This window comes from Aphanomyces invadans (genome assembly GCF_000520115.1).
Source record: "Aphanomyces invadans strain NJM9701 unplaced genomic scaffold supercont1.12, whole genome shotgun sequence".
Classification (NCBI taxonomy): Eukaryota; Oomycota; class Saprolegniomycetes; order Saprolegniales; family Verrucalvaceae; genus Aphanomyces; species Aphanomyces invadans.
Genome location: NW_008580157.1, coordinates 1,146,509 through 1,171,131, shown reverse-complemented (window position 1 = coordinate 1,171,131; position 24,623 = coordinate 1,146,509). Strand labels below are relative to the sequence as shown.

Genomic DNA, 24,623 nt, shown 5'->3' with positions numbered 1-24,623 from the left:
AATCCTTACGCTGTCTTAAATTAATCGGTCGATGACGCGTAGAAAACGCGTGTCCCTGAGGTTCCTTGCACAACTGATATCGCCGACCTTTTCCCAACCAGTTACGCAGACACAGTGGGTAAATTGCGCCAAGACCTCTACCACTTAACCACCAATCAGCGCAAAGTTGTTATCCGGCTTCGCCAACTTATATCCGAAGCAAGCAACTCGGACGCACGATATAGCCTGCAATTTATCACAAACCTGGCTATTCAAGAAAACACAAGCATTGAATCTGTAATCCTTGCAGCTGCAGACCGTCCAGTGGCCTCATATCGCGAAATACGAAGAAATAGGCCGAAGAATGAAAATAGAAGAATAAAGAAGACGACAGCAAGCGAGCGAGCGAAGAAGAAAGTATATCACGAAAAAAAGATACGAAGAAGAAAGGCCGAAGGACGCAAAAAGAAGAATAAAGAAGAAGACAGCGAGCGAAGAAGAAAGTAAAGAAAGAGGAGAAATTTAGTAGAAAGTAAGAGAAAAGGAGAAAGAAAAAGAAAAACCCAAAAAACTAAAAAAAGAAACGAACAACAAAACGGACATGGAACAAATACTTCAAACATTACTACAACAAATGAACGCCAAGAACGCATTATCGAAGCAGTCTCGCAGACACAGAATATGCAAGTACAAGCGCTGCAAGCAGCAAATGAACGCGCGGCTCAAACACAAAAAATCAAAGTAGAAGGCGTTACAATATCCAGTATCATGGAAGAATGGATGAGAGCATCAGTCTCTATACTTATCAAGTCAATACCTTTTTCTAGGCAAAGAATCTGAATCCCAGCACGATCCTGCAACACAAAAGCGTTGCATCGCCCTAATCGTAGCCAATTTTCGAGGATTAGCAGCCGCTTGGTATCAAGACTGCTTGCGTACAACACGAAGATCACCCGAATCATTAGTAGAACTAGAAAATGAACTTCGCGAAGAATTCGAACCAGAAGTTTACAAGACCGACTTCATGACCAACTTTACGATATACTACCTCCGTCCAGAAATGCTTGCTCCAATTGGCAAAAATGAAAAATGAACATGATAGAAGTCGAATATTTCGAATCAGAAAACATGCAAGTAGTCAGCAAGTTCTGTGCGAACCAATGAAATTGAATCCCACCAAAACAGACAACTCCGAGAACTTCGGTGCCGAAACTAACATTTCATACTGTATCCAAGAGAACATCTATGAACGGATCGTATCCGGATGGATGTGGCCAAGCTTGAGCATCAAGATCCCAAAATGCGCGCAAAAGACTTGACCAACACGGATCGCAACGCCATCTTGCTTCTGGAACTTGTACAAGAAAACAATAAACTGCCACACGGGGCTCATGCCTCAGTGGCTGAGATCTTTGGAGTAGTTAGAAGCACTGTGCGACGAATCTGGGTTCGTGCCAATGTCAACTTGTTGGACAAGAGACGACCTTGCAATGACGTAGCTTCTCGGAAAAAAGGAAACTGTGGGCGTAACCTAAAGCATCAAGGAGTAGCTGACCGTTTGCGTCGCATTGTATCTACGTCAAGTACTCGAGCACGGTGAAGCCACAGTTGACGGATGCCAACAAGGCCGTCCGACTCCAGTGGGCCATAGAGCACGTCCGGTCAGCTGCCCCGGGGACATACACCTTTGATCCCCTGTACGACTCTGTGCATGTGGACGAGAAATGGTTCTTTGCAACTCGGGTCAAGCAGACTTACTACCTCGCTCCAGGGGAGAAGCCACCGCATAGGACGTGCAAATCGAAGCGCTTCATCAAGAAAGTCATGTTCCTTTCGGCAGTGGCACGACCGCGTTGGAATGATGAATCAGGTGAGTGGTTCGACGGCAAGATTGGCACTTGGCATTTCACAGAGCTCGTGCCTGCTGAACGTTCCAGTCGCAACAGACCAGCGGGCACTCTCGTCACAACTCCTGTTGCTGTTACTCGTCCTGTCTACAAGGACATGTTGGTCAAGCACGTCATACCGGCGATCAAGACGAAGTGGCCTAAAGGGGCCTCCCGAAGAGTCTTTCTTCAACAGGACTTTGCCAAACCTCACGTGGCTCCAACCGATGACGATATCATTGAAGCGTGCAGCAGCGGTGGTTGGGCCATGGAGTTGAAGTTCCAGCCACCAAATTCACCCGACCTCAACGTCCTGGATCTGGGATTTTTCCGTTCTATTCAAACCATTCAAGAAGAAAACTTCTCCCGAAGTGTTGACGACATCATTGCTGCGACGGACAATGCATGGCGACGTGTGGACATGATGACCCTCAACTCCAATTTCTTGACCCTCCAGTGCTGCATGCTCGAAATCATTCGGTTTGCAGGTTGCAACAGCTACAAGATTCCCCATATGCGCAAGAATGTTCTTTCTGCCTCGGGTCGGTTGCCTGAAAGTGTCATGGCTGATGGTGATGTCATTGATTATGGGTTTAGTTTGCTTTGTGCGACTGTCATGGAAGAAAAGTTTCTCCAATTGGCTGCTGAAGTTTCGGAGTCACTAGACATGGCCGACTTCAGCTCTGAAATGGAGAAACTTTCCGTTGATGGCGATCTTGACGAGGAAGGAGACAATGCACTTGATGAACTCGATGCTGAGTTGATCCGTCGCCTTGAAAATGTATTGTGAAAAATATACATTCAAATTTTGTATGGAATAGTTTATTCCATACAAAATTTGAATGTATATTTTTCACACGTTAAGACACCACAGATTTCAAGCATCACTCAATGAAATAAAGGTTGTATTTCAATATGTTGCTATCTACGTCATCGCCAAGGTCACCGCAATGTCCGTGACTCAAAGATAGTTCACGAAACCAAAAACTCGCGATCAAGGCCAAGTGCAACATTTCTGATCCAGAGAGTGTGCAAAATGATAAGAACAAAGTCACTTCGCCTCATAACATATCAACGACGACACAATTTCATCAAAAACCAACTACTAGTTGTTAATAGGCTTTCCTCATGACTTCATCACAGCAATGCAGCGGGTCTTCATGCTGCGAATAGGCTTTCCAGGTACTCCGGATCCAAGGCATTCCAGTGCATCAGTATCGCATTTTTCAGCGCCTCTGTTGAGGAATAATACTGTTTGCCATATATAACCATAGACACGTTGGCAAAGGTACCCCCACACGTTCTCAATTGGATTGAGATCAGGGGAAAGCGCAGGCCACTCCATCATGATGATCCCATTCTCGTTAAGAAACTCCTTCGACGAGTGAATGGACGCATTGTCATGCTGAAAGACGAACGAATCCATAAAGCGGGCATGGGCTGAGGGCAGCATATAATCCGAAATTGTTATAATGTATGCTGACGAGTATTGGCGACCTTCTAAGAAGGCCAACTCGGTTTTGCCGTCGGCCCAAATCGCGCCCCACACCATGACGGATCCACCACCATTTTGGTGGCTAAAAACAACCTTTTTATCTCGACCGATGCAATGCCAATACGACTTGAGTCCATCAGGGCCATCAAGATTCCATTTCTTCTCATCGGAGAAGATTACACGACTCCAAGCGTCCCATCCCATGTCAATGTTGCGCTCGGCCCATAAAACACGGTTTTCCATGTGTTTTGCCTTGAGTTGGGGCTTCTTGTTCATCTTGATGTACTTAAAACGGGTGGATGAGTTTATGACTCGCGTGATTGTCGTACGGGAGACGTCAAGGTCGAGGTCGCTCTTGAGTTGTGCGCAACTTCGCGGCGATTTGGTCACAGCAGCGAAAAGGTGCCGTAGATCACGGTCACTTAGCTTCGAAGGACGGCCACCAGAGAAGCGTTTGCCATAGGCATGTGGGTCGCGCAAGTAGTTGTAAACGACAGTTCGGCTTCGATTGATAAACTTAGCTGTCTTGGTAACGCTAAGGGTGAATTCAATGCACACATCAATCTTCCCGCACTCAAACTCCGTCAGCTGTGCTCCCAGTCCCATGAGACCACAGAGATGTCTTCTGTGGCCTCAGAATGCAAAGTGATGTGCCATCCTTGGCAGGGCCACGTGCACTTCGTTTGAATTCGTGTTGAGCGGGAAGATTTCTAACATGTTTTTAACGTTTTGCACACGTATTAAAACAGACTTGTATAAATATCTCCTGTAGTTTATATCCAAATTGTGTTATTTTGGTCTCGCTGTGCTTTGCTATTCATGGTGAATCAAACACTACCTTTAGAATTGGATGAACTTCAATATTCAATGAGATAGCTCAAATATACTTGGTGTCTTAACCTTTTGCATCAGACTGTATTACACAGGCCTGGTGGGTGGTGCCAGTAGTTCTGGCACCGTTCGAACCATCCAAATTTGATAACTTTTCACGAAGTAACACAGCTTCTGGTCACGGAGACGTGAAGTTTCGTAATGCGTATGCGAATTCTCTTGATGTACTTGGCGGCTCACAGTGCGCATGGTTCACTTCGACCTCGACGGTGGTTTCATTTTACGTAGTTTCAGCTATAAATCGTTTTTAATCGTTTTTCACTTTTTCATGAAGAAATATCGACTGATACATACATGTACTACGTAGTACAAGCGAAAATGACGTTAAAATTCATGTCAACCCGAATGTTTTCATGCAATCAGAACAAATACGTGGGTCAGGGAATTGGTACGCCAGTTCAAAACAAGGCAGGAACAGTGCACATCATGACAACGAAAGCAACCAATGACGCGGCGGTGGGTGTCACGTGCGTCTGAAGACCTGTTTCTAACTCGAGGGTGTAGAAGTGGATCGAAGCGGGACGACAGTGGGTCGCTTGGGACGTGAACGAAGGCACGAAGGCAACCATCCAAGCCCTCGTCGATGCTGGAAACGCGACTGTTCTGCGCCAAATGCTTGAAAAGCGTTTGGAGTTTGGTACGGCAGGTTTGCGTGCGGCTATGGGGCCGGGAACTGTGTGCATGAACGACCTGGTGATCATCCAAACCATGCAGGTGCAACGAATCATCGGGCGTGTCATGGGATAATGTCATTGAATCGATGCGCCAGGGATTAGTTGCGTACTTGCAAGATATGTACGGCATCGAAGCTGTGCAAAGTCGCGGTATCGTCTTGGGTTACGATCACCGCCAATTTGGCACGTTGAACTCGAAGCAGTTTGCAGCCTACAGCGCGGCGGTAGCGGTCTCCCGCGGCATCAAAGTGTACCTGTACGAAGGGTTCGTAGCCACGCCATTGGTGGTAAGGTGCATTGACTTCCCTCAACAGTAGAACATAATACGATGAGTAGCCGTTTGCCGTGGACCGACTGGGGTGCGTTGCGGGCATCATGGTGACGGCGTCACACAACCCGAAAGCGGACAACGGGTACAAGGTATACGGCGCCAACGGATGCCAGATCATTCCGCCGCACGACGAGCACATTGCAGCTGCGATTTTGAACCATCTTTCTCCTTGGCACACCTACGACATTTCGAACGTACACGCACTGCAGTGTGAGGCACAATTGACACCTGGTTTGTAGATTCGCAGCCAGACGGAAGACCCCACCGAGTCGATGATAGCGCAATACTTTGAGGCGATGAAACCCCTGGCGCGGTTCCCCCACGACAATGCCAACCCTGCCTATCACATCAAGGTTGCGTACACGGCCATGCACGGAGTAGGGCTCAAGTTCACGACTCGGTCCTTCGAGACGTTCAACTTGCCCAAATTCTATCCCGTGGAGGCCCAAGTGCAACCCGACCCTGACTTCCCCACCGTATGTCCTGATTGCCATGGAGACCCCGAAACCCCGAAACCCCGAAATCGCGTTTAATCCTTGAAACTAGGTGGCGTTTCCAAACCCCGAGGAAGGCCAAGGGGCTCTCAAACTAGCGTTCGAGACAGCAGCCAAGTACGTCTTCACATCATTGTCGTGGGTGTATATGACTAGTACAAATCTAGACATGGTTGCTCCCTCATTCTAGCCAACGACCCTGACGCTGATCGACTTGCGGTCGCTGAACTGTTGCCTTCTGGCGAGTGGCACCTGTTCACGGGCAATGAGATCGGTACGACAAGGAGTTTTCGCAAAGGTGGAGTACTAAATGGACGGAAAGGGACCCTGCTGGGACACTGGGAGTACACGCAACACATGAAGCAGCACCCGGATGCAGACAAGAGCAAGCTCTATGTTGTGGCCAGCACCGTTTCGTCCAAGATGCTGAGGACGATTGCGCGACGAGAAGGGTTCAATTTTGTAGAGACTCTTACTGGGTGCGATCGAGATTTCTCGTCCACGATTAATGATGTTGTAGGTTTAAGTGGATGGGCAACGAAACGCAAAAGCTGAGGGATGAAGGCAAGACTGTCCTGTTTGCGTTCGAAGAAGCGATCGGGTTCTGCGTCGGCAATGTAGTCAAAGACAAAGACGGTGATATCCCTACCTCTGTACCTCGTAGGGTGTTCAGCTGAGGAAGGAATTCTTTCGCAGGTGTGTGCGCGGCTGCGGTCTTTGCCGAAATGGCCCAACAACTTAAGAAACAAGGCATGACGGTGCACGCGCATCTGCAGCAGTTGTACGCGACGTACGGCCATTTTGTGACGCAGAACCACTACGTCAAGTGCTACGACCCAGCAACGATCCAAAGCATCTTCAAGCGCCTTCGCAATGAAGGCCACTACTGGCATGCAGTCGGCAACTACGCTATTCAATCTATTCGAGACCTCACCACTGGTTTCGACAGCGCCCAGCCTGACTACAGCGCGACCTTGCCCGTGTCTGCAACCACGGAAATGATCACGTATTCGTTCGTGAACGGTGTCGTAGCCACGCTGCGTACGAGTGGGACGGAGCCGAAGCTCAAGTATTACGTCGAGTCACCGGGAGGTGCGGGGTTGTCTCGCCAGCAAGTTACGGAAGCTCTTCGTGTTCAAGTCGCGGCCATTGTCAACGAAATGCTGCAACCCGAACTCAACCACCTGGAGCGCCCCTAACACCCTTGATGACAACAGCATGTTTCAATTATCACAATGCCTGGATGGTATTGACTACACTGGCCTCGACGAGTGCCATGCTTTGGCTGAATGCCTCTGCGCCAACCATTTGGGCGCACTGGTTGAGCTGCGCACACACGTATTGTTTGATGTAAGGGATTGTAGGGGGAAGCAGCTTGGTTTTTTGAGTCAAGAGCAAACTGCGGCGGGTTGTGGCCAGGTCGTCGTCGTTCACGTCCAACGGATCGGCTTCGCCCACAACCTCGACGCATGCTTCGAGAATAAGGCCCATACGCTCGAGCACCGCCGGCGTCACCGTCAGGAACGAGCACAGTGAGGAGACCCAGATGCGCCGTCTGACAGGGCCAACCGCTGTGAACGCGACAGAGAAGAAGAACTGCAGCATGGTATCCAAAAACAAAGAGACGTGGTCCGTGGGAACGACAGTGAAGAAGACCGCTGGGGCGTGCAGCGACGCCGCGGCCAGTGTCGACAAATATGACACCACGACAAGCTCCTTCTCTTGTCGAGGCTGTTCTTGGACAATGGCCCACAACGCAGCCAGGACATCTGGACCATATGTGAGCGGGAGAAGGGTTTGACTTTGGTGTGTGCTTACCTTGGAGGGGCATGACCGAATCTGGAGGGAGAAGCTGAAGCAGTCGATCGACAACCCGGCAGATCTATTTGACAAAATTACAATGTCGAACACGTGCGTGGCTTACCACATGGCTGATCTCGGGCTTGACCTCCCCCACGAACGACCGAACGAGTCGCGACACGTCCAGGCCATATGCAGACCAGAATGTCGTCGTCCCAAGGATTGCGTAATTCTCGAGCAGCATCAGACCAGACTGAACGTGTTCGGTGTCGCGCGACAGAGTCTGGACGATGTTGGCAAACACATCATGCAGTGGCGGTGTGTACGCATCCACGACCTGTCCGAACGAGTTGCAACATGCAAAAGAGACGATCGCATACCTCTGTGAGTCGAATCCACAGCGCAAGGCCTTGGTCCATCAGGTACACCGAGTCGGGCTGGTTGGGGTTCGTCGCGAACGACACGACCGACAGCACCATATTCTGCAGCTCTACATCTACACAGGGTTACTGTGGGATCGACCACTCGAGAACCGTACCAGCCACGTCTTGCCAATCGATCTCCATGATGCGCGTCAACAGCGACAGAATCTTTCCACGCAAGAGATTGGCGTCGACTGAACCGGCCGCTTCCCAAATGGCCGGCAGGGGATTCACGACTTGGATGATGCACGGACCCATGGCACTGCCACACACGTGGACAATGGCTTCAACGCATCTGGACAACGATGAGTTGTTGCTCGGACAGGCGCAGTACCTACCCCAGAACCTTCAAACGAGTGTCGGTTGTGACGACAGCAGGGTCGCCGAAGAAGGTGTACAAGCACCCGATGGCGGATGGAAGGAACGGAACAAACGTGGCTTGGTCGAAGCCCCAGTCGTTCACGAGCGACTCAAGGGTTTGAACGGCCGCCAGTTTCACACATGTATCTGACTTGGGCGCGGAGAGGAGTTGGAGCAATGCTTCGTAAAGCGGGATGCGGACTTGGTTGGACAGCTGCGCGAGCCAGCATCCGATGAGCCACACGATGCGCCGCGGGAGAACTGGCACGCCAGAGACAGTTTGGCTAATTGGAGACTGCAGGTACGGCACCAAGGTGTGCAGAAACCACGGCTCAAAGTCGAAGCTCTCGTGGAGATCGTACGACGAGAGCCCGGCGGCCAAGAGCACGGCGTCTGCGCGGAGGATGTCATCTTGCACTGGTGTGGGGCTTGCCATCCACGCTGATGTCGACTGCATCATGCGCAGGATGCATGGAGTCAGCGCATCGCGATGGGTTTGCAAGAGCGAGAGATACAACATCTCTGCGCACGCTCGCACTGAGTCTTCGGACGTCATCGATTCCTGCAGGGTCGAGTACCCTTCGGGGTCTTCTTGCTACATCAGAATGTCTTCTGGAGTGAGTCGCATATACCGGACAACCACAAGCTCGACAAAGGTCGAGAGCAATGCCATGTCGGTCCTGTCACCGTCAGGATGAAGCTGTGGAACACGTCCATGGAAACTTTCTTACGCAAACGCGCCAATTTGAGCCTTGCATTCATCGACCATGGCGTCGTTTAGCTCGACGTCGCCGGTGGTCGTAATGACGGTTCGACTCGTTGAGTGCGCGGAAGGGCTTTGCTGGTAAAGGAGGCAGCCGACGACATTGGTAAAATACGAGAGCAGGTGCACGACGAGCTTGTCCGGTGACGGCGTGGGGTGAGTCAACTCTGCGTAGAAGAGTTGCAAAAAGTAGCCTACCAGAGTTCCCATTGCAATGAATTCCCTCGAGCAACAATGGAATACGTACCCAAGTACGCTCGGAACTCAATGGGGTGAGCTTTTTGCACTGCCACGACCAAGCCAGCGCACGAAACGCGGATCTTCTGCAGAGATTCGATACCCGGCGCGTCGGGGGGCAGACTGCTTCGGGGTTACTAGGTCGACTAAATGATGCAACATACCTGTGAATGTACGACGTGAGGGCGCGAAAGGTCTCGAAGTAGTTGGAAAAGATGAATGGAATGACATCCAGTGGCATGAGCACTTTAAAGCCGTGGACGACGAGGTGATGGAGAACTTTGGTAGTGCTTAGGACGTTGTCGACGACGTCGAGGTTGCCGGAGGACAGCTCCGTCACCTGGGCCTTCCAAACGGCAGCAAGGAACGGAGTCACGGCGACGCTCATCTCATTGAAGATCACGCGGTGCGCCATCAGACGCCGGGACGCGAGTTCCTTGACCACAGACTTGAGGACTCTCAAGGCACGAGTCTAGAACGATATGTGAACACGGGTTGCAGGAGAGGAAGGTCTACCTGTTGGACATGGGACCCTTGTTGGATGTTATCGCGGAGGAGGGAGAAGAGATCTGGCCACTCTTTGGGGAAATCGGACCGGGCGATACGCGCGACGGTGACCTGTCGTATGTGTCGAGTTAGATGAATGCAATCATAAAGATATCATGTACCGCAAGTTGCGTTGCAATGGCAGTATTCGATTCTTCCATGTGTCGCAGCAGTCCCCGTCGAATCTCGTCCTTTTCCTCGGCAGAGATGACATACTGACGCGAGCCACGTCCCACCCAAGATGCGGATACAGCGTTCTTCAATGACAAGGCTGCCATGAGGCGGACTGGAGGTTGCAATGGGAATTGCGCTTCGTTGAGAACCTGCAGACAGAGCTGCGCGAAGCCAGGAATCTTCATACATTGCTGCAGAGTCGCTTCACCTGCAGCTCGGACGTCGCTTTGACTGCATAAAGCCTGTTCCATAGTCGTGATAATGTCCTGGGCGTGGCCTAGGCCGAGGATCGGAGGCAACGACGTCGACATAGTGCCCTGTGGTTTGGATAATGGAGTTGTGCACCATCAGCTCAACCGGATACGGCAAGTATCACGTCCACTGTAGCACTTATATAAGGGAAACTGAGGGGTATTATCCGGTTGACTGTTCAAGATGCCGGATACGCACAGCAGTTGATTGGTTTCAGTATTTATACAAGGGAATTTCACATGCCTCATATCACATGAAGAGCATCTTCAGGAGAGCAATGAGCAACTTCATGGTGACAACGTTCCAGGCGTCGGACCTGCAGCGCTTGCAGAGCCAACGGGCTGGCGAAACGCGACTGGGCCAGGCCCTTCGGTTCATTCACCCTGAACTTCCTCTCCCCCAAGGTCTTCATGAGGCCAAAGCCCAGGGTGTGAAGTACGTCATCGTTGGCGTTCCTGAAGATGTGGGGCCACGCGCAAATTTTGGCAACGGTGGGGCCGCCCTTGGCTTTCAATCGTTCTTGGGGCGCTTCTTGAATGTTCAAGCGAATCGGTTCGTGAAGGGGTCTGAGATCTTGTTGCTCGGCGAAGTCAACTTGGCGGACATACAAAACAAGGCAGCGTCCTTGAGCGCAAGCGATGAAGCGCAGCTCGCGGAGCTTCGCGCGTACGTCCAAATGATCGACGAAAGAGTGAGTGCTGTCCTAAAGCAAGTGTTTGACGCAAACCTCATTCCTATCGTCATCGGTGGAGGGCACAACAACGCCTACCCCATCCTTCAAGCGCTGTCTCAAAGTCGCGGCAGTGGTGTGGACTGCATCAACCTGGACCCGCACTGCGATTTCCGCCTTCGGGAAGGCCGCCACAGTGGAAACGGGTTCAGCTACGCCCACGAGGCCAAATACTTGAGCACGTACTTTGTTCTGGGGCTCCACGAGGTCAAGAACGCCCAGAGTGCGTTGGACCAAATGGCTCAGGCTGGCGCCGGGTTCACTTCCTACCAAGACATTTTCATCCGCCGACAAACTACTTTCACGCAAGCTGTAGACAAGGCAATCACATTCATCGGCGGTGCCGAAGCTTCCAAGCCAGTGGGTCTCGAAGTAGACACGGACAGCATCAGCGGCATGCCAGTGAGCGCCATGACCAACTGCGGTATCTCAGTCTCGGACGCCGAGCATTACGTGTACAAGGTGGCCTCCGAGCTCAAGAACCGAGTGGCGTATCTGCATTTGGCAGAGGCGGCCCCTGGACAGCATCCTGCAGGTGTCGGTGCGGGAAAGAGCGAGGCGGGCCAAATCCTCACGGCGCTCGTGTTGGCGTTTGTGCAGAACAACTAACGAGGCAAAATCATGGTTCTTTTTCTAAAAGTACGCGTCCTGGAGGGTCGATGGAGCGTCAGGTTGAGTGGATTTCGACGGCGGGTGGGCTTGCACGGGGCGAATCGACAACGATGACGAGACAGCGTGCGAGATGGAGGCTGCAAACAAAAATGAATGGCCAGGAAGTGTCGAGACGGATGCTACCTGAGAGGTCGAAGAGAGGCACGAACGGTTCGTCCTTAGACGGAGTCCCATCAAACACGGGCGACACTCCCTGCGTGAGCTGTTCCAACACGACGTCGTCCGTCGCCAACGGAACTGGCCCAAGTCGCTTTACGTTGAGAAGTCGGAGCTTCCCCCATGACAGCGCGCGGAAGGTAACCTTAGGGTGCAGCCAAATGGGCAAGTCAAGTTGGGGATGCACCACGATTTCGACAGAGCTTGTCGGATGTTGGATGAGCTGCGGGGCGTAAGGGCGACGGGATGGTTGGTGAGGGTCGAGCTCGCGCTGCTTGGCAACCTCTAGATGAAGCGACAGGACCAGCCATGGCTTGGGAACGTCGACTAATGTGCTGCGGGGCTGGACCGAGAGCGCCTTAAGAGTCCCACACGACGCGACGAAAAGGAGCTGCCGATCCCACTGGCAGCTGACCAGGCCTCCATCCTCTGTGGAGTGCCGAAGTCTCGCCAAGGGCTGCAGAGTCTCCGTGAGTGCTCTAGTCGAAGCGCCGACCTGGAAAGCTTTTGCTTGGTTCTCATCCGCAATGCTGGCTTTGGCGACAGACAAGTGCGTGGTATTGTTCAAATCTACCGCGTGGTGTGTGTGGCCGCCGATAGCTCCGCCCTCCGGACGAATCGCATAGCTACGCAAAAGCAAACATGGTTGACGACGTTGTGAGGGAGGAGGTGAAGAGATACATGTGGGTGGTGCCTCGACTGGTTGTGATAGCAATCCACTTCGAGTCCATGGAAGTCGTAATGTGACGGATCCGGGCGTGGGTGATGCCACGGTGCAGTCGGTAGAGGAGCGCATTGTCTTGCACACGGTGGACGTGGAGGGTCTGGCCTTTGTCAGAGGACGAGATCACCAGCATGCCGGACGGATTGAACGCGAGCGATGTGATTGCCGATGCATGCGCGACAAAGGACGCAATACGTGCTTGGGAAACGCAGTCTTGGACGTCAATGTGTCCAGTGTCGCTGTCGGCAGAAGCCCTTCGTGCAACCTGCAAGGACATGTAAAAAAAACGTGAGGAGGCATCGCTTGGTTTCATACCTTGGACAGGTAGTAGAGCCCCGATGCGACCCCCTGCGCAATGTCGGTGAGGGAATAGTCGTCCTTGGTGGGAGTTGCAACTGTAGCAGCTTCTGTGTGCAGAGAAGGATATGCCAGCCATCTCGTCCCCAGCGCCATGGCATCCGATGTAATTGTAATCGTTCCTATGTGGACAGATCAACAAGGTCGTGATTTGGATGACGTACGGAGGACAGCGTAGTTGGCGCTGCGATTCAACAGCCGGACCGTGTGGTGGGTTAAGACTGCTACCACCGACGTATTCACTTGAACGTCAAGGATGTCCGCAACAGGTGAAGGAAATGAAATGTCGTGGAGGATCCTAGAGTCGAATGAGGTCATCATGAATCAGCAAGAGGCATCATACCGCTCCTCTTCCAGAGAGTATACGCTAAGCCTCAATGTCACGAGCAGTACATTTTGCAGGCGCCCACTCCCTACATCATGCACGTGTCAATTCTGGCATCCAAGTCACTGCAACCTGCGTCGATGAACCGCGCCATACGCACAGCGTCGCCTTCCGTGGAGTGCTTTCGTCCGATCTGTGCATATTGCGCGTGAAGTTTGGTGGATTTGTCTTGAGCAATGACATGGATGTCAGGTTTACCGCTTCCATTGTGCTGGTATCGTAAACAGAGAACGCTCCAGGAGTGGCTTGGAGCAGCAACGTCGTGGCGGTGTGTGGGACTTGGTAGAACTCCAAGCATGTGACTTGGATCGGGGATGCAGACGATGCTCGAGACGGGGACGGGAAGATGTACGACGTCCAGTCGTCGAGCGCTCCCGGGTTGGTATTGATGGCGGCCTCCATCGAGCCTTCGCCACTCTATCGTTGGATTCCGAAATCTCGCCGACCATCATTCTCGATTCCGACCGTTTCAGAAAGACGCCGAGATGGGCACAGGGCCGTCGGGGCTGCCGTCGCGGGGAAAGCTGCGGTAAGTGTGCTCTTCTTGACACTGAGGATATGGAACGGTTATTTTGTAGGAATATTATCCTGCTTCGACTTCACCACTTGCTCGTGGATCGTCAGGAATGCCTCGAGTCGTGGCTCGTGCACGCATTTCAGAAGCTAGACCTTGTACACCCCGACCGACTTGACGAACCAGGGCTCACAGCACGCTCGTAGAGCAACATGGGCTACGTTCCTTTGGACGCTATCTTCTCCATAGTCGAAAGCATGGGGGGAAGTGGCTCAGGCAAGAAGACTGTTCCTGTCACGAGGGAGGAATGTCGCCGAGTTGCTACTGCATTTGACTTTGATGCGTACGACGCAATGCAGTCGCGTTGCTTGACGTGCTCTCGTTAGAAATGGACGGTTCCATTACATGCGATTCATTTGGTTCGTGCTGCCTCCTGGGAAGATGTTCATCAGGGAAGAGAAGGCGGTGGGAATCCACGGCATCTTCCACACTTCCAGAGGAACATGGGACGTCGGCCAATTGCCAATCACCATCAAACGCCTCGAGATGAACCAGCAGATGCTCGAGCTTGTGGGTGTTTCCGTCGCTGCCTTGAACTGAGCGTCGTAGGTAGGTCGACGACCTCCGCATTCAAATATCATTGCTCGCAACGCTGGCCCACCCAAACCTGCTGCGATACGTCGGCAGTACCATGTCCGACTTGACGTTATGGGTCTGTCAAGAGTGGAGCGAGGCTTCCTCCATACGCGTACGTGGATAAGAAGGACGTATCATGGACCCAACACTGCTGCTGAACATGCAGACCATTCTGGGTGCGTTCGGCCGCATGAGCGAGCCAACGATTCGGCGGTACATCGTCCAAGTCGTCGAGGGCCTCCAGTTTCTGCATGCAAATAGCGTTCTACACCGGTATAGCTGCTGTACAATGCAGACACTGATCAATGCTGCAGGGAGATTCACGGTATGATGTCTCATGACCTGGTCGAATCCTAACGAGCGGCGAGAAGGCGAGTCAACTCGTATCGACACGGCGGGATTGGTCAAGATGGGGGTGCCTTACCACTCTCGACTGACATGGTCGCACTGACGATTGCGCGAGTAGGAGTTCGCAGTCGGCCCATCCCTTCGAGCATTGAACGCTGGATCCCACAATTTCAACGACACTCTCTATGCAAAGTTCCCCGTGCGTTGCCTTTGTGTCTGTGCAACCGCTCACGAAACGTAGCCGCCTGAGCTCAAGCAAAGTTCAAGTGCGTGGGGCACCAAGGCCGACGTGTGGAGCGTGGGGTTGCTGGCGCTCGAGGTGGGCCTTCGCTCGCAACTCTAGCCTCGACAAGGGTAGCCGTAGATGCTGTTTGGGACGGCGATTTTGAACGCGCCCATGTCAACCCAGCCACCCATGCCCGAGACAGTGTCTCCAGCATTTCGGGCGTTTTTAGTGCACTGCTTCGAGGTACGAATTCGAATGTAAATGGGTTGGTGAGTTGTCGAGCTGTAGGTGAACCCTCGGGACCGCGCAACGGCAGAAGAGCTGACGCTGCACCCGTTCTTTCAAACGGAAGAGGACTCGAGTTGCATGTTTTCGGAGGTCTCCCACTCGACGATGAAGATGGTTCAGAGCGCCATGCCGACGTTCTTCGACTCGTCATGATGCCCTTGTCACACGGAGACACTCGGCGCGTGTTGATAAATAATACGAGCTATTCCAAAGTAGGCTTGGACTGGCGAAGCTGGTTGAGCCAGGCGAGGACTTTGGCCGCGGACGGTCGGTCGTCTGGGTTGTACGCCAAGCATCTCTGGGCAATGAGGTAGATGCAGGGCGGACATGATCGCGTGAACTCTGGCTTGAGTTCACCTGCGACCACAAGCATCGCGATGCGGGCTTTCGCGACATCGACGGCCTTGGACGAGTCGTCGATGGACTGTCGACGGCGGACGGACGAATACGGCACTTCCAGCGTGTCCATTTCAGAAAGCAGCACCCCGAGCGAGTACATGTCTGCCTTGGCAGAGTACCGCACGCCCTTGAGAATCTCTGGCGCGATCCACGCCACCGTTCCAATCTCGGCCGTCATCGTTTCGTCACCGTCGTTCGTGCAAGACCGCGACGTCCCAAAGTCGGTCAACTTGGCCTTGTAGGAAGGACCGAGCATCACGTTCTTTGCCTTGAGATCCCGATGAATGATATCTTGACTGTGGAGGTACGCCAACGCTAGCACAACATCCCGCAGGAGCCGCTCCTTGGACACTTGGCAAGACACATCCAAGAGGCCTGCCGACGGATCCGTCGGTCGTGCCACATCCGCTGCGGTCGATTCGACGGACCAATTCAAGCGGAAGTGCGCCGCAATGTTCCACGGAAGGGCATGCGACCGGCGGTCTTGCTGCAGCAGTGTCCACAGGTCGCCGTGAGACATGTACTCGTTCACCATCGATAAGTTAAGCAGACTCGTCCACGTGTAGCCGTAGAAAGCCACGATATTGGGATGCTGCAGCCGACTGTTGAGCCGGATTTCGTCCATAAAGTCCTCGATGTTGTGAATGTGGGCTAGTTTCTCCGGGAGCAGCCGCTTCATTGCAACTTGGACGGCCGGCCCTTTGTCTGGCTTCCACGTACCCAGGTAGACAACGCCGTAGCCACCGCGAGCAAGCAGTCGCTCTCTCGACACTGCTGCCGACGGGATGCGGAACGCTATGCACATGCTCAGCCATCGAACGGGACAGTGCACGTACGGATGAAGGTCGGGTCGAATCGAATGTCGTTAAAGAGTTCGGTGCTGTCAACCAGAGTCGGGCGATTGCCGGGGGTTCCTTCGCGGTGCCACACTTGGTCTTCATTCAACCGTACCCTGCGCTTCCACTCCAACCAGACGGCGACGGACGCGATGACGAGGGCCGCACAGAACACGACAATCGAAATGTACAGCGTCCCAAGACGGGAATCTTCCTGTTTGATGGGGAATAGCAATTCATCTGCAGCAGTGTCCAGCACTATATAGACGGGAAGGGACCCCGCCGAGTCGCAGGACCGACCAGAGCACTCCAGAAGAGGATACGAAGCATTTGCATATGGACACATGGCCGGGTCGTTGATGCGTCCATACGTTTTAAAGTGATCAAGCATTTTCTTGGTGGCAGTGATTCGTTTCAGCGGGTTGCGACCGATGCACCTACACGTCGATCCAGGAGGGGTCCATAAGCCATTCGGTCTTACAGGTGCTGCAAGGTCGGGGTGAAGCGAAGGAACAAGACTTGAATGTTGTTGCCGTCCAGGTACCTGCCACACACCTCATCAGGGAAATGGGATGACGAGGGACCACACACAGAGTCGTCAAAAGAGGCGGCCATTTCACTTTGGTTGTGTCAGAGATATTGTTGGCCGAGAGGTCCCTGTCTCGTGCGGTGTAGAGGCTGCTCGACAGGCGAGGTCAACACGTACATCCGTTTGAGTGGGGCGGTCGAAGGGAACGAGAGATCCATCGACAGCGCATTGCCAGACAAGTTTCTAGCCACAGCAATCAGCTCTCGTCGCGTCGTTTGTCGTACAAGGTTTCTAACGCCGGGGGGAGACTCAAGTTGGCCAGGGATGAGATGCGGTTGAAGCTTAAGTTGAGTGTCTTGAGCGACATGGTTTGACCCAGATGAACTGCGTTGTTGCGAATATTGTTCGAGTGCAAGCTCCTGCCAAACGTCAGGAGAGCAGGGTCGAGTTGACGAGGTCGTACAGATTCCGAAGTTGATGGGGAAACGTGATGCTCTGAATCGATGAAATGTTGTTGTTGTGGAGGATCCTAAACCAGGCGTGAGCATGGCGCGATGTAGAAAGGTGGGGCATACAGATCGAGAATTGGAAGCTGGGTCTCGTCAACGTCGAATGGGTCGATGTCCAAGACGTTGCCAAGGCGAGAGATGCCGAGATGTGTGAGGTAGCTAGAGTAATCCGTGACTCGATCGCATGAAACACGGAACGAACATGATGGACGAGTCCACCGGAAGCGATTCGAGCACGTCGACGGACGTAATGTTGACGAGGGATCCATCAAACGAATACGAAGGAAAGGTGCCACTCGGGGTCGGTCGAGCTCCTGGAAGGTAGTATTGGTCCATGGCAGCTATGCAAGATCTGTCGGGCATCCAAATGCACATCTTGGCGTGCTGCGTTGACTGTCTATTCTTGTCGATGCGGGGCGGGAACAACACATCATCGCAGTCCGTCGTGAGTGTTGGGACACCGACACCTCGAGGGACTCTGGTGCCATTGACTGTGCCAAACACGGGTTCCTTCATGGACGAGGCGCGTATACACTCCTGTGCGAGGAGCAGAAGGAGCGTGGCCTTGCTAGGCCGCATCATATAGGTTGGTCGGGCGGTCCAGATGTGCCACTTGGGCACTCATCACGATCCCATCAGTAGAATCGTAGTTTATACTTTGCGTTTGTATACCATCTCAAGTCATGTCGCATGGATGACACTGTACAACACGATTCCAACGTATTCCCTTCTTCATGGCGCCGATTGCAACGTCCCCAGTTCGTTGGCCTCTGGTGTGCATGGAATACGTTCGTGCATCGCCAAGGCCCCTCCTTCCTGCATCAAGCGCCCGTCTGCATGCCCCCACTCCGTCCGACGGACTCTTCACACACCCTCCTTGCATGGGACACTTGTGAGACACCCAACGTGCCTGCCAAGATTCACCGGATAAATCATCCGGATCGTGCTGTGCATCTGGTAGGAGGTGATATAGTAATACTAAGTTGGGACTGGGGTTGTCGTCGCGTCCGTCAAAGTTTGTTCGACGACGTGGACATGCTCCGACGGATGAATTCACGTCGCTTGGCAGGAGAATGACGTCTTCTTGATGGTGGCCGGGTTGATGAGAGGTGCAAGTAGTCGGGACGAAAGTTTGCTTGGATGGCTCTCCCATTCCAATCCAGCGTACAGCAGTCGATGTCGAGACAGCATCTCGAATCGATAGGATTCGGTCGTTCAGGTGATGGAACGGATTCCGACGGCGTTTGGATGGAAACAGAAGAGGAAGCGGCAATTCGGACGAAGTAGGGAATGACAACTCTGTGATTACATCTCTCCTTGGTTCATGAACAAATCCGTGTACCCGCAGTCAGCGAGAATTCCGGGACCGCCCTGTCCATCGCTTGTGGCAAAGTTCAAGACACAGCGACACTGTCCCGTCGAAGGTTCTACACCATCCCCCCGAATCTATACCTTCATGATTTAGGGAATTGGAACTCACCGCAGGATCCACGGCCATTGCACTCGATATCTTCTGTCGTGCCAGGTTTAGAACGAACAACAAACACCATGACTCCCGCCCCTGACGACGTGAGCCTTGAACCATCGACAACTAGAGAGGGCAATGCTCCTGAATTCGTCACGAACGACACCGTCGTTCCTAATAGCTGCTTAAGACGAAACCCATTCCAACAGCACAACGTACTCGACGAGGCCAATGAGCACAGGGCTCCACTCGCCATGGTCACTTGCACTCGGCCAATCCTAAATGGGTCGAGGTCAGGCACGGGAATGCGAGAGGCATTTACGTCGGAAGGGACTCGAGCGCATTGCGCACTTGAGCGGCGACTGCATTGAATGGCAGCATCTTGGTGGTATAATCACGGAATGACAAAGCGATCGCTCCACCGTCTGCAGTGCAAACGATCTCTTGGACTTCATTTGCTTGGTTCAGAGTCCACGGGTCGTCCCCAGATGGACATGGAGCTAAAACACCCATCGGTGGAGGCGCCCGCAGCATCCCGCAACGGTTCCTTACTGCTGGAGCAGTCATACGCCGTATATCGAGGAGCTTCGCCGAAGAGCATCAATGTCTGCATCGAACTCAGTCAAATTGCTTGAACCGAAGGCAGAGACCTTGTCGCAATGGCAGCCTTGAATGGTGTCGGCGTCCCAGGTCGCCATCGCGTTGAAGCCTGTTCCGTAAACAAATCCCGCCGTCGCGACGCCGTTTGCCTCTTGCAGCGACGCGAGTTGACGAAGGGATTTGCACTTGCCCCGATGAGAGCATTGGTTTGGACACGCCACTGTGGATGGGATGAGCTATTGAGGTTCTCGTGACTAGAATGATTACGTCGTTCGCATGCCCGCCCTTCAAACAGCGAGTTGCACCGACACATGCCAATCGTGCGATCGCAGAGACCCTACCGCTACGCAGTCAGGAGCACAGCTAGCGTTCGGACCGACGGACCACGTTGGAGCACTCCACGAGGGTGTCGTGTGCGGTGTCCGGGACAGTCGGCGGGCTAAACCAGGCCCTCCCTTGAGGGCAACGTCGAAGGGAGCAGTCAAAGCCAGCCCATCCATCGTTGCAACTGCATTGGTAAGACGGAGCTCCAGAGCAAGACCCATGACCACTGCACTTGACCGTGCTTTGCGCCAACAAAAAGTCGTTGGTGTAGATCCCAGCTACGGTCTCTCGCTTGGCCCACGACAATTCGGAACAGTCGAACCTGGACAGACAGGGGTTGCCGTCGACGTTCGATACCCGCAGTCACCAACTGTGCCTTCACTCGCCAAACCTACAGCTCCCAACAATGTGACTTGACGGCCAATTTTAACACTTTGTACCGTTGCTTGATGTGTAAGTCGCTTCGCACGAGCAAACTCCGGTGGTGTGAATGCACTTGCCCCGCCCAGAACACTCGAGCGACTACACGACTAGCGTCACATACGTCGAAGGGTAGTGTCGACCCACTTGTTTGTTTGCCGACACGGTGGGGAACCTAGTGCCATATGCAGCTGCCGTGCCTCCTACACCATCATCCAATGAGGCTGACTTTCATGACAGCCACACCATGTTCGACCGTCAAAACCAAGTCATTGCTGGAAGTGGTGACAGTGAATGGAAGGACGACTCCATCGTAGTTGAGAAATGAAATCTTGGAAGACACGCCGGAGTTGCCGCAGACTGCGCTGCCTCCGTCCAGCACGACAGTCACCCCTGTAGTGATAGCGTTCAACGCTGCTTCAAGAGCTGCTGCGTTGTCCGTGGCAGCGATAGGAGCCGTGGTTTGGCCTATGCAATTATCCTCTTGAACAATTCTCTCTCTCCCAGCTATTCCACGTACTTCCCAGGGAAATGGTAAACACATCAGTGCATGTGGCACATGAGCAGGACACAGCTTGTACTTCCAGGCGAGTGGTGTGGGGATCGCCACCGAAAGGACAAGCGCGCTCAGAGCAGTCGTAGCCAGTATACCCGTTGTCACAAATGCACCCTGCAGATTGTGGTAAAGCACCAAAGCTAGCCAAAGGGAACGAACCGAAGATGCGTGTGGCATCCCATAAAGAATACGTCACTCCGTTGTTCAAGGCCGCCGCTTGCAGGGATTGACACTGGCCGTGGCCACTGCAATCGTTTGCACAAAGTTGGCGGTCGCAAGCGACTCCTCCAAACCCAGGTCGACACTTGCACTGCCCTGTTTCACGATTGCATATACCCTGCCTCTTGTCAGACGCGCCATCCAAACGAGCAGGATACCATGTTGCTACATTCTCGTCGGGTGGCGCGAGTGACGTCCGTGGCCGACGGCGTATCCACCCAGGGAAATGCTGTTGGGCATGTACGCCAGCTGCAGTCGGCCCCCGTCCATCCCGTTGCGCACATGCACCTACGTGACCATGAGGCTCGCGGCATTCGTGGCATCCATGAGGAGGGTAACCCTACTGGTTGCGTGGGGTGCAAGTTCCATGGCCATTGCAGTTTGTTGCTGCGGAAGGGTGAAGGAACGAAGGAGGATGTACGAATAGCATACTGTTGTAGCCGGGGCAGGCGCCATGGACCCCGAGTAGGCCCAAGAGGGCCGCCCACCATACTCGACGGGCCATCGAGCGATGTGAAACTGAAAAAAGCTCTTTACAGTTTCAATGCTTCATCCTTCCTAATGGAGAACTGGAATCTCCTTGATTCCAACACTCTCGTCCGTCTCGACGCCGCATAAGTCCTATCGAAGCATTGAGATCGCACGCAGGAAGAATCCGCTTCGAACCAATACGTCTTTGCGCTTCTTCTCCATGCCATCGGCAATTTGATCAATAGCATCCATGACGATGCGCTTACGCTTGACCCACTCCGTCTAGACAGCCCATTCCCAGCTTTATTGCTTGCCAAACGGAGCGTCGTACACAGTACCCGGTACTTTGTAAAGGATTTGGTCAGAGCTGCTTTGGCCCCTGGGTCGACCACGACAGATGGCCTCTTGTCCATTTCTTGCAGCTTTGCTTGAAGCGTCGCGTTCTAACAACACAAGTGCACTCATTCGCCGCGTGCGCATCTCAGCACCATACCTGTGCTTCCAGCGACTCGAGCGTGACGCTCAGCTCAGCGTCCGACAATTGCGAATTGAGGCCATGCAGGATGGCTTCGTGGTCTTTGAGCTCTTTTTCTAGCGAAGCGACTTCGTCTGACGCGGCCTGACTCGTACCCATTAGCTTGAGGCACATGCACGGTGAATAGCCCAACCGTTATTTGGTCTTCTATGTGGGCCAACGCCTCGGGCGATGGGCGGGGAAGTTTTGCCTACACTCGAATGTAAACAACATCGATTCACGCGATCCAGTACCTGGTTGTAGTAGTAAATCTGACTTTTCCCATACGTTTTGACATTGATTTCTCCCCTGCGAAAGAGTGTTAGAACATGTACACACGAAAAAGGCCACTGACTGCCCTACTTTTCCACCAGGACGTCCAAGATCTTCTGCAGCATCGTCTTCCCAATTCGCCGATGCAGATTTTCAAACACGTTGAGCACACTGTACGGACGATTCGTCTATCGAAATAGAATCGCGTGAGTAGAACGTGCATGGGTAGGTTGGTTTGGCACCTGACGCATGTACTTGGCAACTTCCTCGCTTGCTTGGGTCTGGTTTAAGATCTCTTTCGGCTTGTCATCCTTGCCGGCAGTCGAGTTCGCCATCTCCTTTGGTTTAATGTCCTTGGCTTTGGCTTCCTTGACTTTGCTCTCTACTTTCTTGGGTGACTCAACCTGTGCTTTCACCTTGGGTGTCGACTTTGGGGTTGCTTTTGGAGTCTTTTTCACTGGTTCGAGTTCACTATCCTCTGAGTCATACTCGTCACTCTCATCCTTTTTCAAGCGCTTCTTGGAAGCAGGAGTCCGCGTGACGTTTTTAATTGGAGGCGGTGGGGACGCCGGCTCAAAGTCCTCGTCGCTCTCGAGGTCGAAGTCGTCTTCCGAGATGCCGGACATCGCGCAATACTCCTTGGTGATCAACAATGGCGGGAATTTCGTCCTAAGTGCGAGACGTACTTTATTGACCCAGATGTATCTTGAAAGGTTGCACGTAACCATTCAACGAGGCAGTGTGGCATATCCGACCTTTCGCTGCAGAAGAAGCCCATCGTCCATTGTACAATTCGCATCATGAAGGCCGCAACAATCTTCGCGCTTGCTGCTATTGCCACGTTGGAGTGCCAGGCGTCCTCGTTCCGCGAACCTCGCATGCTCCTAGCCGCGGACTGCAACAAAGACTGCACCCCCGAGAGCGGCCTCTCATGGACGCTGTGCAAGCTTGGTCAAGCTGGCTCGTGCACCTGGCAAGGAGTTTCAAGCGCGGGTTCGTATGTGTACCACGGTGCTGCACGATTGGTCGGTGCTCATTCGGAGCCCGAACAATCAGCCGCTACGGTTGAAACACCCAGCAACACTACTGCTGCGCCCAAGGGTGCTGACGTTGCTGCTGCGCCTCCTTCGAGTGAAGACAAGGAGCACGACGAAGCTGCGCATGACGACGGACATCATCAAGACGAAAAGGAGCCTGCCCATGGAGACGACAAGGAGCCTGTCCACGAACACGAAATGGAGCCTGCTCAGGACGAACACCATGAAGGTGGCGACAAGCCTGCCGAAGACGACAACGACGGTCAATAATTTGACGGCCTGTGTTGTTGCCATCCTGGTTCAAGTGTCGTGCAGTATCGAGTAATAATTCTTGGAGTCCCATCACCAGAACTTGTTGGAATGTTTTGTAAGTTCAAGCGATTTCCCCGGGTAATTGTAATGCGGGAAATGCTGGAAAACGCCAAGTTGATCAAGCATGGAGCAAGAACAGAAAACTGGTTCGCCATTTTCATTCGCAACTGACTAAATTAGCCCCAGCGCTGCACGTAAAGACTTCCACGGCCCAGCGTTTGGCTTTACCCCGAAACCGGGCGTCCAAGTTCTGGAAAATGTTGCCATTACTCATCTAACAAGAATAGATGGAGATTTTGAATTCCAAATAGTAGCTACTAGAAATTATCCGGATGATTCGGTTCTTGCAGCGCGCCGCGGCTGTCAGAGCGAGGAAACCCTGGCATCCTCGTTTGGACGACATTGCGTTCACTGAGAAACTATGACGTCGTCAGGAACCATCGAACTCTCAAGCACGACGTGAGATACATAAGAGCAGCATCCTAGTTTTCAATGCCGCACAGTTGGATGAATGGAGTGAGCACAAAATTCTGCACTCCCGCAACTCCCAGCACCTGCACCCCGGGAACTCCTCGTGCGTCCCTCGTCGTATGGAACAAAACTAGCAAAATTCACCCGAACGATATGTTTACGGAGAGCCATGTCATGTCCACTCAAAGGTCGCCGTGAGGAGTACTAGCTGTGGTAGATACCAGGTCTCATTCCTCAAGTCAAGCCTCTCAAATGCACGTCGTTGAAATCGAGTATCCTCAACAGATTACCCAGCATTGGTCGACGTGGTGCTCTGCACGAGGACCTTTCCTTATGACCATGGTAAGA

General features: G+C 52.9%; 10 protein-coding genes across 15 annotated transcripts; 5 read left to right on the top strand and 5 right to left on the bottom strand.

The window, feature by feature from the left end:
• Positions 1-1,279: 1,279 nt before the first annotated feature.
• On the top strand, positions 1,280-2,655 carry H310_06925 (hypothetical protein; the record flags this gene model as incomplete). Its single annotated transcript, XM_008872151.1, has 2 exons — positions 1,280-1,336; positions 1,564-2,655. 2 exons carry the CDS (start codon positions 1,280-1,282, stop codon positions 2,653-2,655), a joined length of 1,149 nt encoding a protein of 382 aa, XP_008870373.1.
• A 2,002-nt stretch (positions 2,656-4,657) lies between these two features.
• H310_06924 (hypothetical protein) lies at positions 4,658-7,008 on the top strand. Its single transcript, XM_008872150.1, has 10 exons — positions 4,658-4,707; positions 4,756-4,965; positions 5,021-5,212; positions 5,262-5,450; positions 5,496-5,732; positions 5,803-5,867; positions 5,918-6,024; positions 6,073-6,229; positions 6,271-6,386; positions 6,447-7,008. The coding sequence occupies exons 1-10, from the start codon at positions 4,678-4,680 to the stop codon at positions 6,947-6,949; spliced, it is 1,806 nt and encodes a 601-aa protein (XP_008870372.1). The 5' UTR covers positions 4,658-4,677; the 3' UTR covers positions 6,950-7,008.
• H310_06923 (hypothetical protein) lies at positions 6,981-8,888 on the bottom strand (the record flags this gene model as incomplete). The annotated part of the gene is made up of 6 exons (XM_008872149.1): positions 6,981-7,519; positions 7,569-7,632; positions 7,675-7,887; positions 7,931-8,046; positions 8,089-8,267; positions 8,311-8,888. The coding sequence occupies 6 exons, from the start codon at positions 8,886-8,888 to the stop codon at positions 6,981-6,983; spliced, it is 1,689 nt and encodes a 562-aa protein (XP_008870371.1).
• Positions 8,889-9,059: 171 nt separating this feature from the next.
• On the bottom strand, positions 9,060-10,363 carry H310_06922 (hypothetical protein; the record flags this gene model as incomplete). Its single annotated transcript, XM_008872148.1, has 5 exons — positions 9,060-9,289; positions 9,343-9,455; positions 9,497-9,804; positions 9,849-9,950; positions 10,001-10,363. The coding sequence occupies 5 exons, from the start codon at positions 10,361-10,363 to the stop codon at positions 9,060-9,062; spliced, it is 1,116 nt and encodes a 371-aa protein (XP_008870370.1).
• A 205-nt stretch (positions 10,364-10,568) lies between these two features.
• Positions 10,569-11,673, top strand: H310_06921 (hypothetical protein). The gene has a single exon (XM_008872147.1). The coding sequence runs from the start codon at positions 10,582-10,584 to the stop codon at positions 11,641-11,643; it is 1,062 nt and encodes a 353-aa protein (XP_008870369.1). The 5' UTR covers positions 10,569-10,581; the 3' UTR covers positions 11,644-11,673.
• On the bottom strand, positions 10,580-13,754 carry H310_06920 (hypothetical protein). The gene is made up of 8 exons (XM_008872146.1): positions 13,527-13,754; positions 13,401-13,461; positions 13,287-13,356; positions 13,108-13,241; positions 12,902-13,065; positions 12,544-12,851; positions 11,830-12,488; positions 10,580-11,783 (listed from the first exon to the last, which is right to left on the bottom strand). Exons 1-8 carry the CDS (start codon positions 13,728-13,730, stop codon positions 11,668-11,670), a joined length of 1,716 nt encoding a protein of 571 aa, XP_008870368.1. The 5' UTR covers positions 13,731-13,754; the 3' UTR covers positions 10,580-11,667.
• A 36-nt stretch (positions 13,755-13,790) lies between these two features.
• Positions 13,791-17,280, top strand: H310_06919 (STE/STE11 protein kinase). Of its 3 annotated transcripts, XM_008872143.1 has the most exons (11): positions 13,793-13,857; positions 13,907-14,185; positions 14,229-14,412; positions 14,456-14,590; positions 14,645-14,751; positions 14,793-14,803; positions 14,850-14,893; positions 14,945-15,025; positions 15,068-15,145; positions 15,191-15,295; positions 15,341-15,553. In XM_008872143.1, the coding sequence occupies exons 2-11, from the start codon at positions 14,055-14,057 to the stop codon at positions 15,491-15,493; spliced, it is 1,029 nt and encodes a 342-aa protein (XP_008870365.1). In that variant the 5' UTR covers positions 13,793-13,857; positions 13,907-14,054; the 3' UTR covers positions 15,494-15,553. The 3 variants fall into 3 exon arrangements, with proteins under 3 accessions (XP_008870367.1, XP_008870365.1, XP_008870366.1); XM_008872144.1 differs by having other exon boundaries at positions 13,907-14,412; XM_008872145.1 differs by having other exon boundaries at positions 13,791-13,857; positions 13,907-14,000; positions 14,049-14,185; positions 14,645-14,803; positions 15,068-17,280.
• Positions 15,543-21,702, bottom strand: H310_06918 (TKL protein kinase; the record flags this gene model as incomplete). Its single annotated transcript, XM_008872142.1, has 22 exons — positions 15,543-16,534; positions 16,576-17,012; positions 17,057-17,119; positions 17,167-17,232; positions 17,282-17,347; positions 17,389-17,523; positions 17,568-17,633; positions 17,680-17,772; positions 17,816-18,181; positions 18,923-19,040; positions 19,094-19,252; positions 19,298-19,356; positions 19,401-19,578; positions 19,631-19,685; positions 19,729-19,898; positions 19,946-20,015; positions 20,063-20,233; positions 20,317-20,399; positions 20,443-20,524; positions 20,570-20,650; positions 20,679-20,890; positions 21,630-21,702. 22 exons carry the CDS (start codon positions 21,700-21,702, stop codon positions 15,543-15,545), a joined length of 3,795 nt encoding a protein of 1,264 aa, XP_008870364.1.
• An 18-nt stretch (positions 21,703-21,720) lies between these two features.
• H310_06917 (hypothetical protein) lies at positions 21,721-23,125 on the bottom strand. 4 transcript variants are annotated; one of them, XM_008872139.1, is made up of 8 exons: positions 22,698-23,125; positions 22,546-22,643; positions 22,437-22,491; positions 22,337-22,393; positions 22,162-22,287; positions 22,007-22,111; positions 21,864-21,950; positions 21,721-21,818 (listed from the first exon to the last, which is right to left on the bottom strand). In XM_008872139.1, exons 1-8 carry the CDS (start codon positions 23,079-23,081, stop codon positions 21,756-21,758), a joined length of 975 nt encoding a protein of 324 aa, XP_008870361.1. In that variant the 5' UTR covers positions 23,082-23,125; the 3' UTR covers positions 21,721-21,755. The 4 variants fall into 4 exon arrangements, with proteins under 4 accessions (XP_008870361.1, XP_008870363.1, XP_008870360.1 ...); XM_008872141.1 differs by having other exon boundaries at positions 22,007-22,287; XM_008872138.1 differs by having other exon boundaries at positions 21,864-22,111.
• Positions 23,126-23,203: 78 nt separating this feature from the next.
• Positions 23,204-23,916, top strand: H310_06916 (hypothetical protein). The gene has a single exon (XM_008872137.1). It carries the CDS (start codon positions 23,256-23,258, stop codon positions 23,760-23,762), a length of 507 nt encoding a protein of 168 aa, XP_008870359.1. The 5' UTR covers positions 23,204-23,255; the 3' UTR covers positions 23,763-23,916.
• The last annotated feature ends 707 nt before the right edge of the window (positions 23,917-24,623 follow it).

Excerpts from the sequence above, each read along its gene's own strand:
- H310_06924 (XM_008872150.1), top strand. The coding sequence starts at position 4,678 with ATGACAACGAAAGCAACCAATGACGCGGCG. Across the intron at positions 5,451-5,495 it reads ACACCTACGACATTTCGAAC|ATTCGCAGCCAGACGGAAGA; the intron begins GTACACGCACTG and ends CCTGGTTTGTAG. Across the intron at positions 5,868-5,917 it reads GCGTTCGAGACAGCAGCCAA|ACATGGTTGCTCCCTCATTC; the intron begins GTACGTCTTCAC and ends GTACAAATCTAG.
- H310_06921 (XM_008872147.1), top strand. The coding sequence starts at position 10,582 with ATGAGCAACTTCATGGTGACAACGTTCCAGGCGTCGGACCTGCAGCGC.
- H310_06920 (XM_008872146.1), bottom strand. The coding sequence starts at position 13,730 with ATGGAGGCCGCCATCAATACCAACCCGGGAGCGCTCGACGACTGGACG. Across the intron at positions 12,852-12,901 it reads GGCTCTACTACCTGTCCAAG|GTTGCACGAAGGGCTTCTGC; the intron begins GTATGAAACCAA and ends ATGTCCTTGCAG. Across the intron at positions 11,784-11,829 it reads GCCTCTCTTCGACCTCTCAG|CCTCCATCTCGCACGCTGTC; the intron begins GTAGCATCCGTC and ends TTTTGTTTGCAG.
- H310_06919 (XM_008872143.1), top strand. The coding sequence starts at position 14,055 with ATGGGCTACGTTCCTTTGGACGCTATCTTCTCCATAGTCGAAAGCATG. Across the intron at positions 14,186-14,228 it reads ACTGCATTTGACTTTGATGC|AAATGGACGGTTCCATTACA; the intron begins GTACGACGCAAT and ends TGCTCTCGTTAG. Across the intron at positions 15,296-15,340 it reads TTTTAGTGCACTGCTTCGAG|GTGAACCCTCGGGACCGCGC; the intron begins GTACGAATTCGA and ends GTCGAGCTGTAG.
- H310_06917 (XM_008872138.1), bottom strand. The coding sequence starts at position 23,081 with ATGTCCGGCATCTCGGAAGACGACTTCGACCTCGAGAGCGACGAGGAC. Across the intron at positions 22,492-22,545 it reads TTGGACGTCCTGGTGGAAAA|GGGAGAAATCAATGTCAAAA; the intron begins GTAGGGCAGTCA and ends ACTCTTTCGCAG. Across the intron at positions 22,394-22,436 it reads AGATTTACTACTACAACCAG|GCAAAACTTCCCCGCCCATC; the intron begins GTACTGGATCGC and ends ATTCGAGTGTAG.
- H310_06916 (XM_008872137.1), top strand. The coding sequence starts at position 23,256 with ATGAAGGCCGCAACAATCTTCGCGCTTGCTGCTATTGCCACGTTGGAG.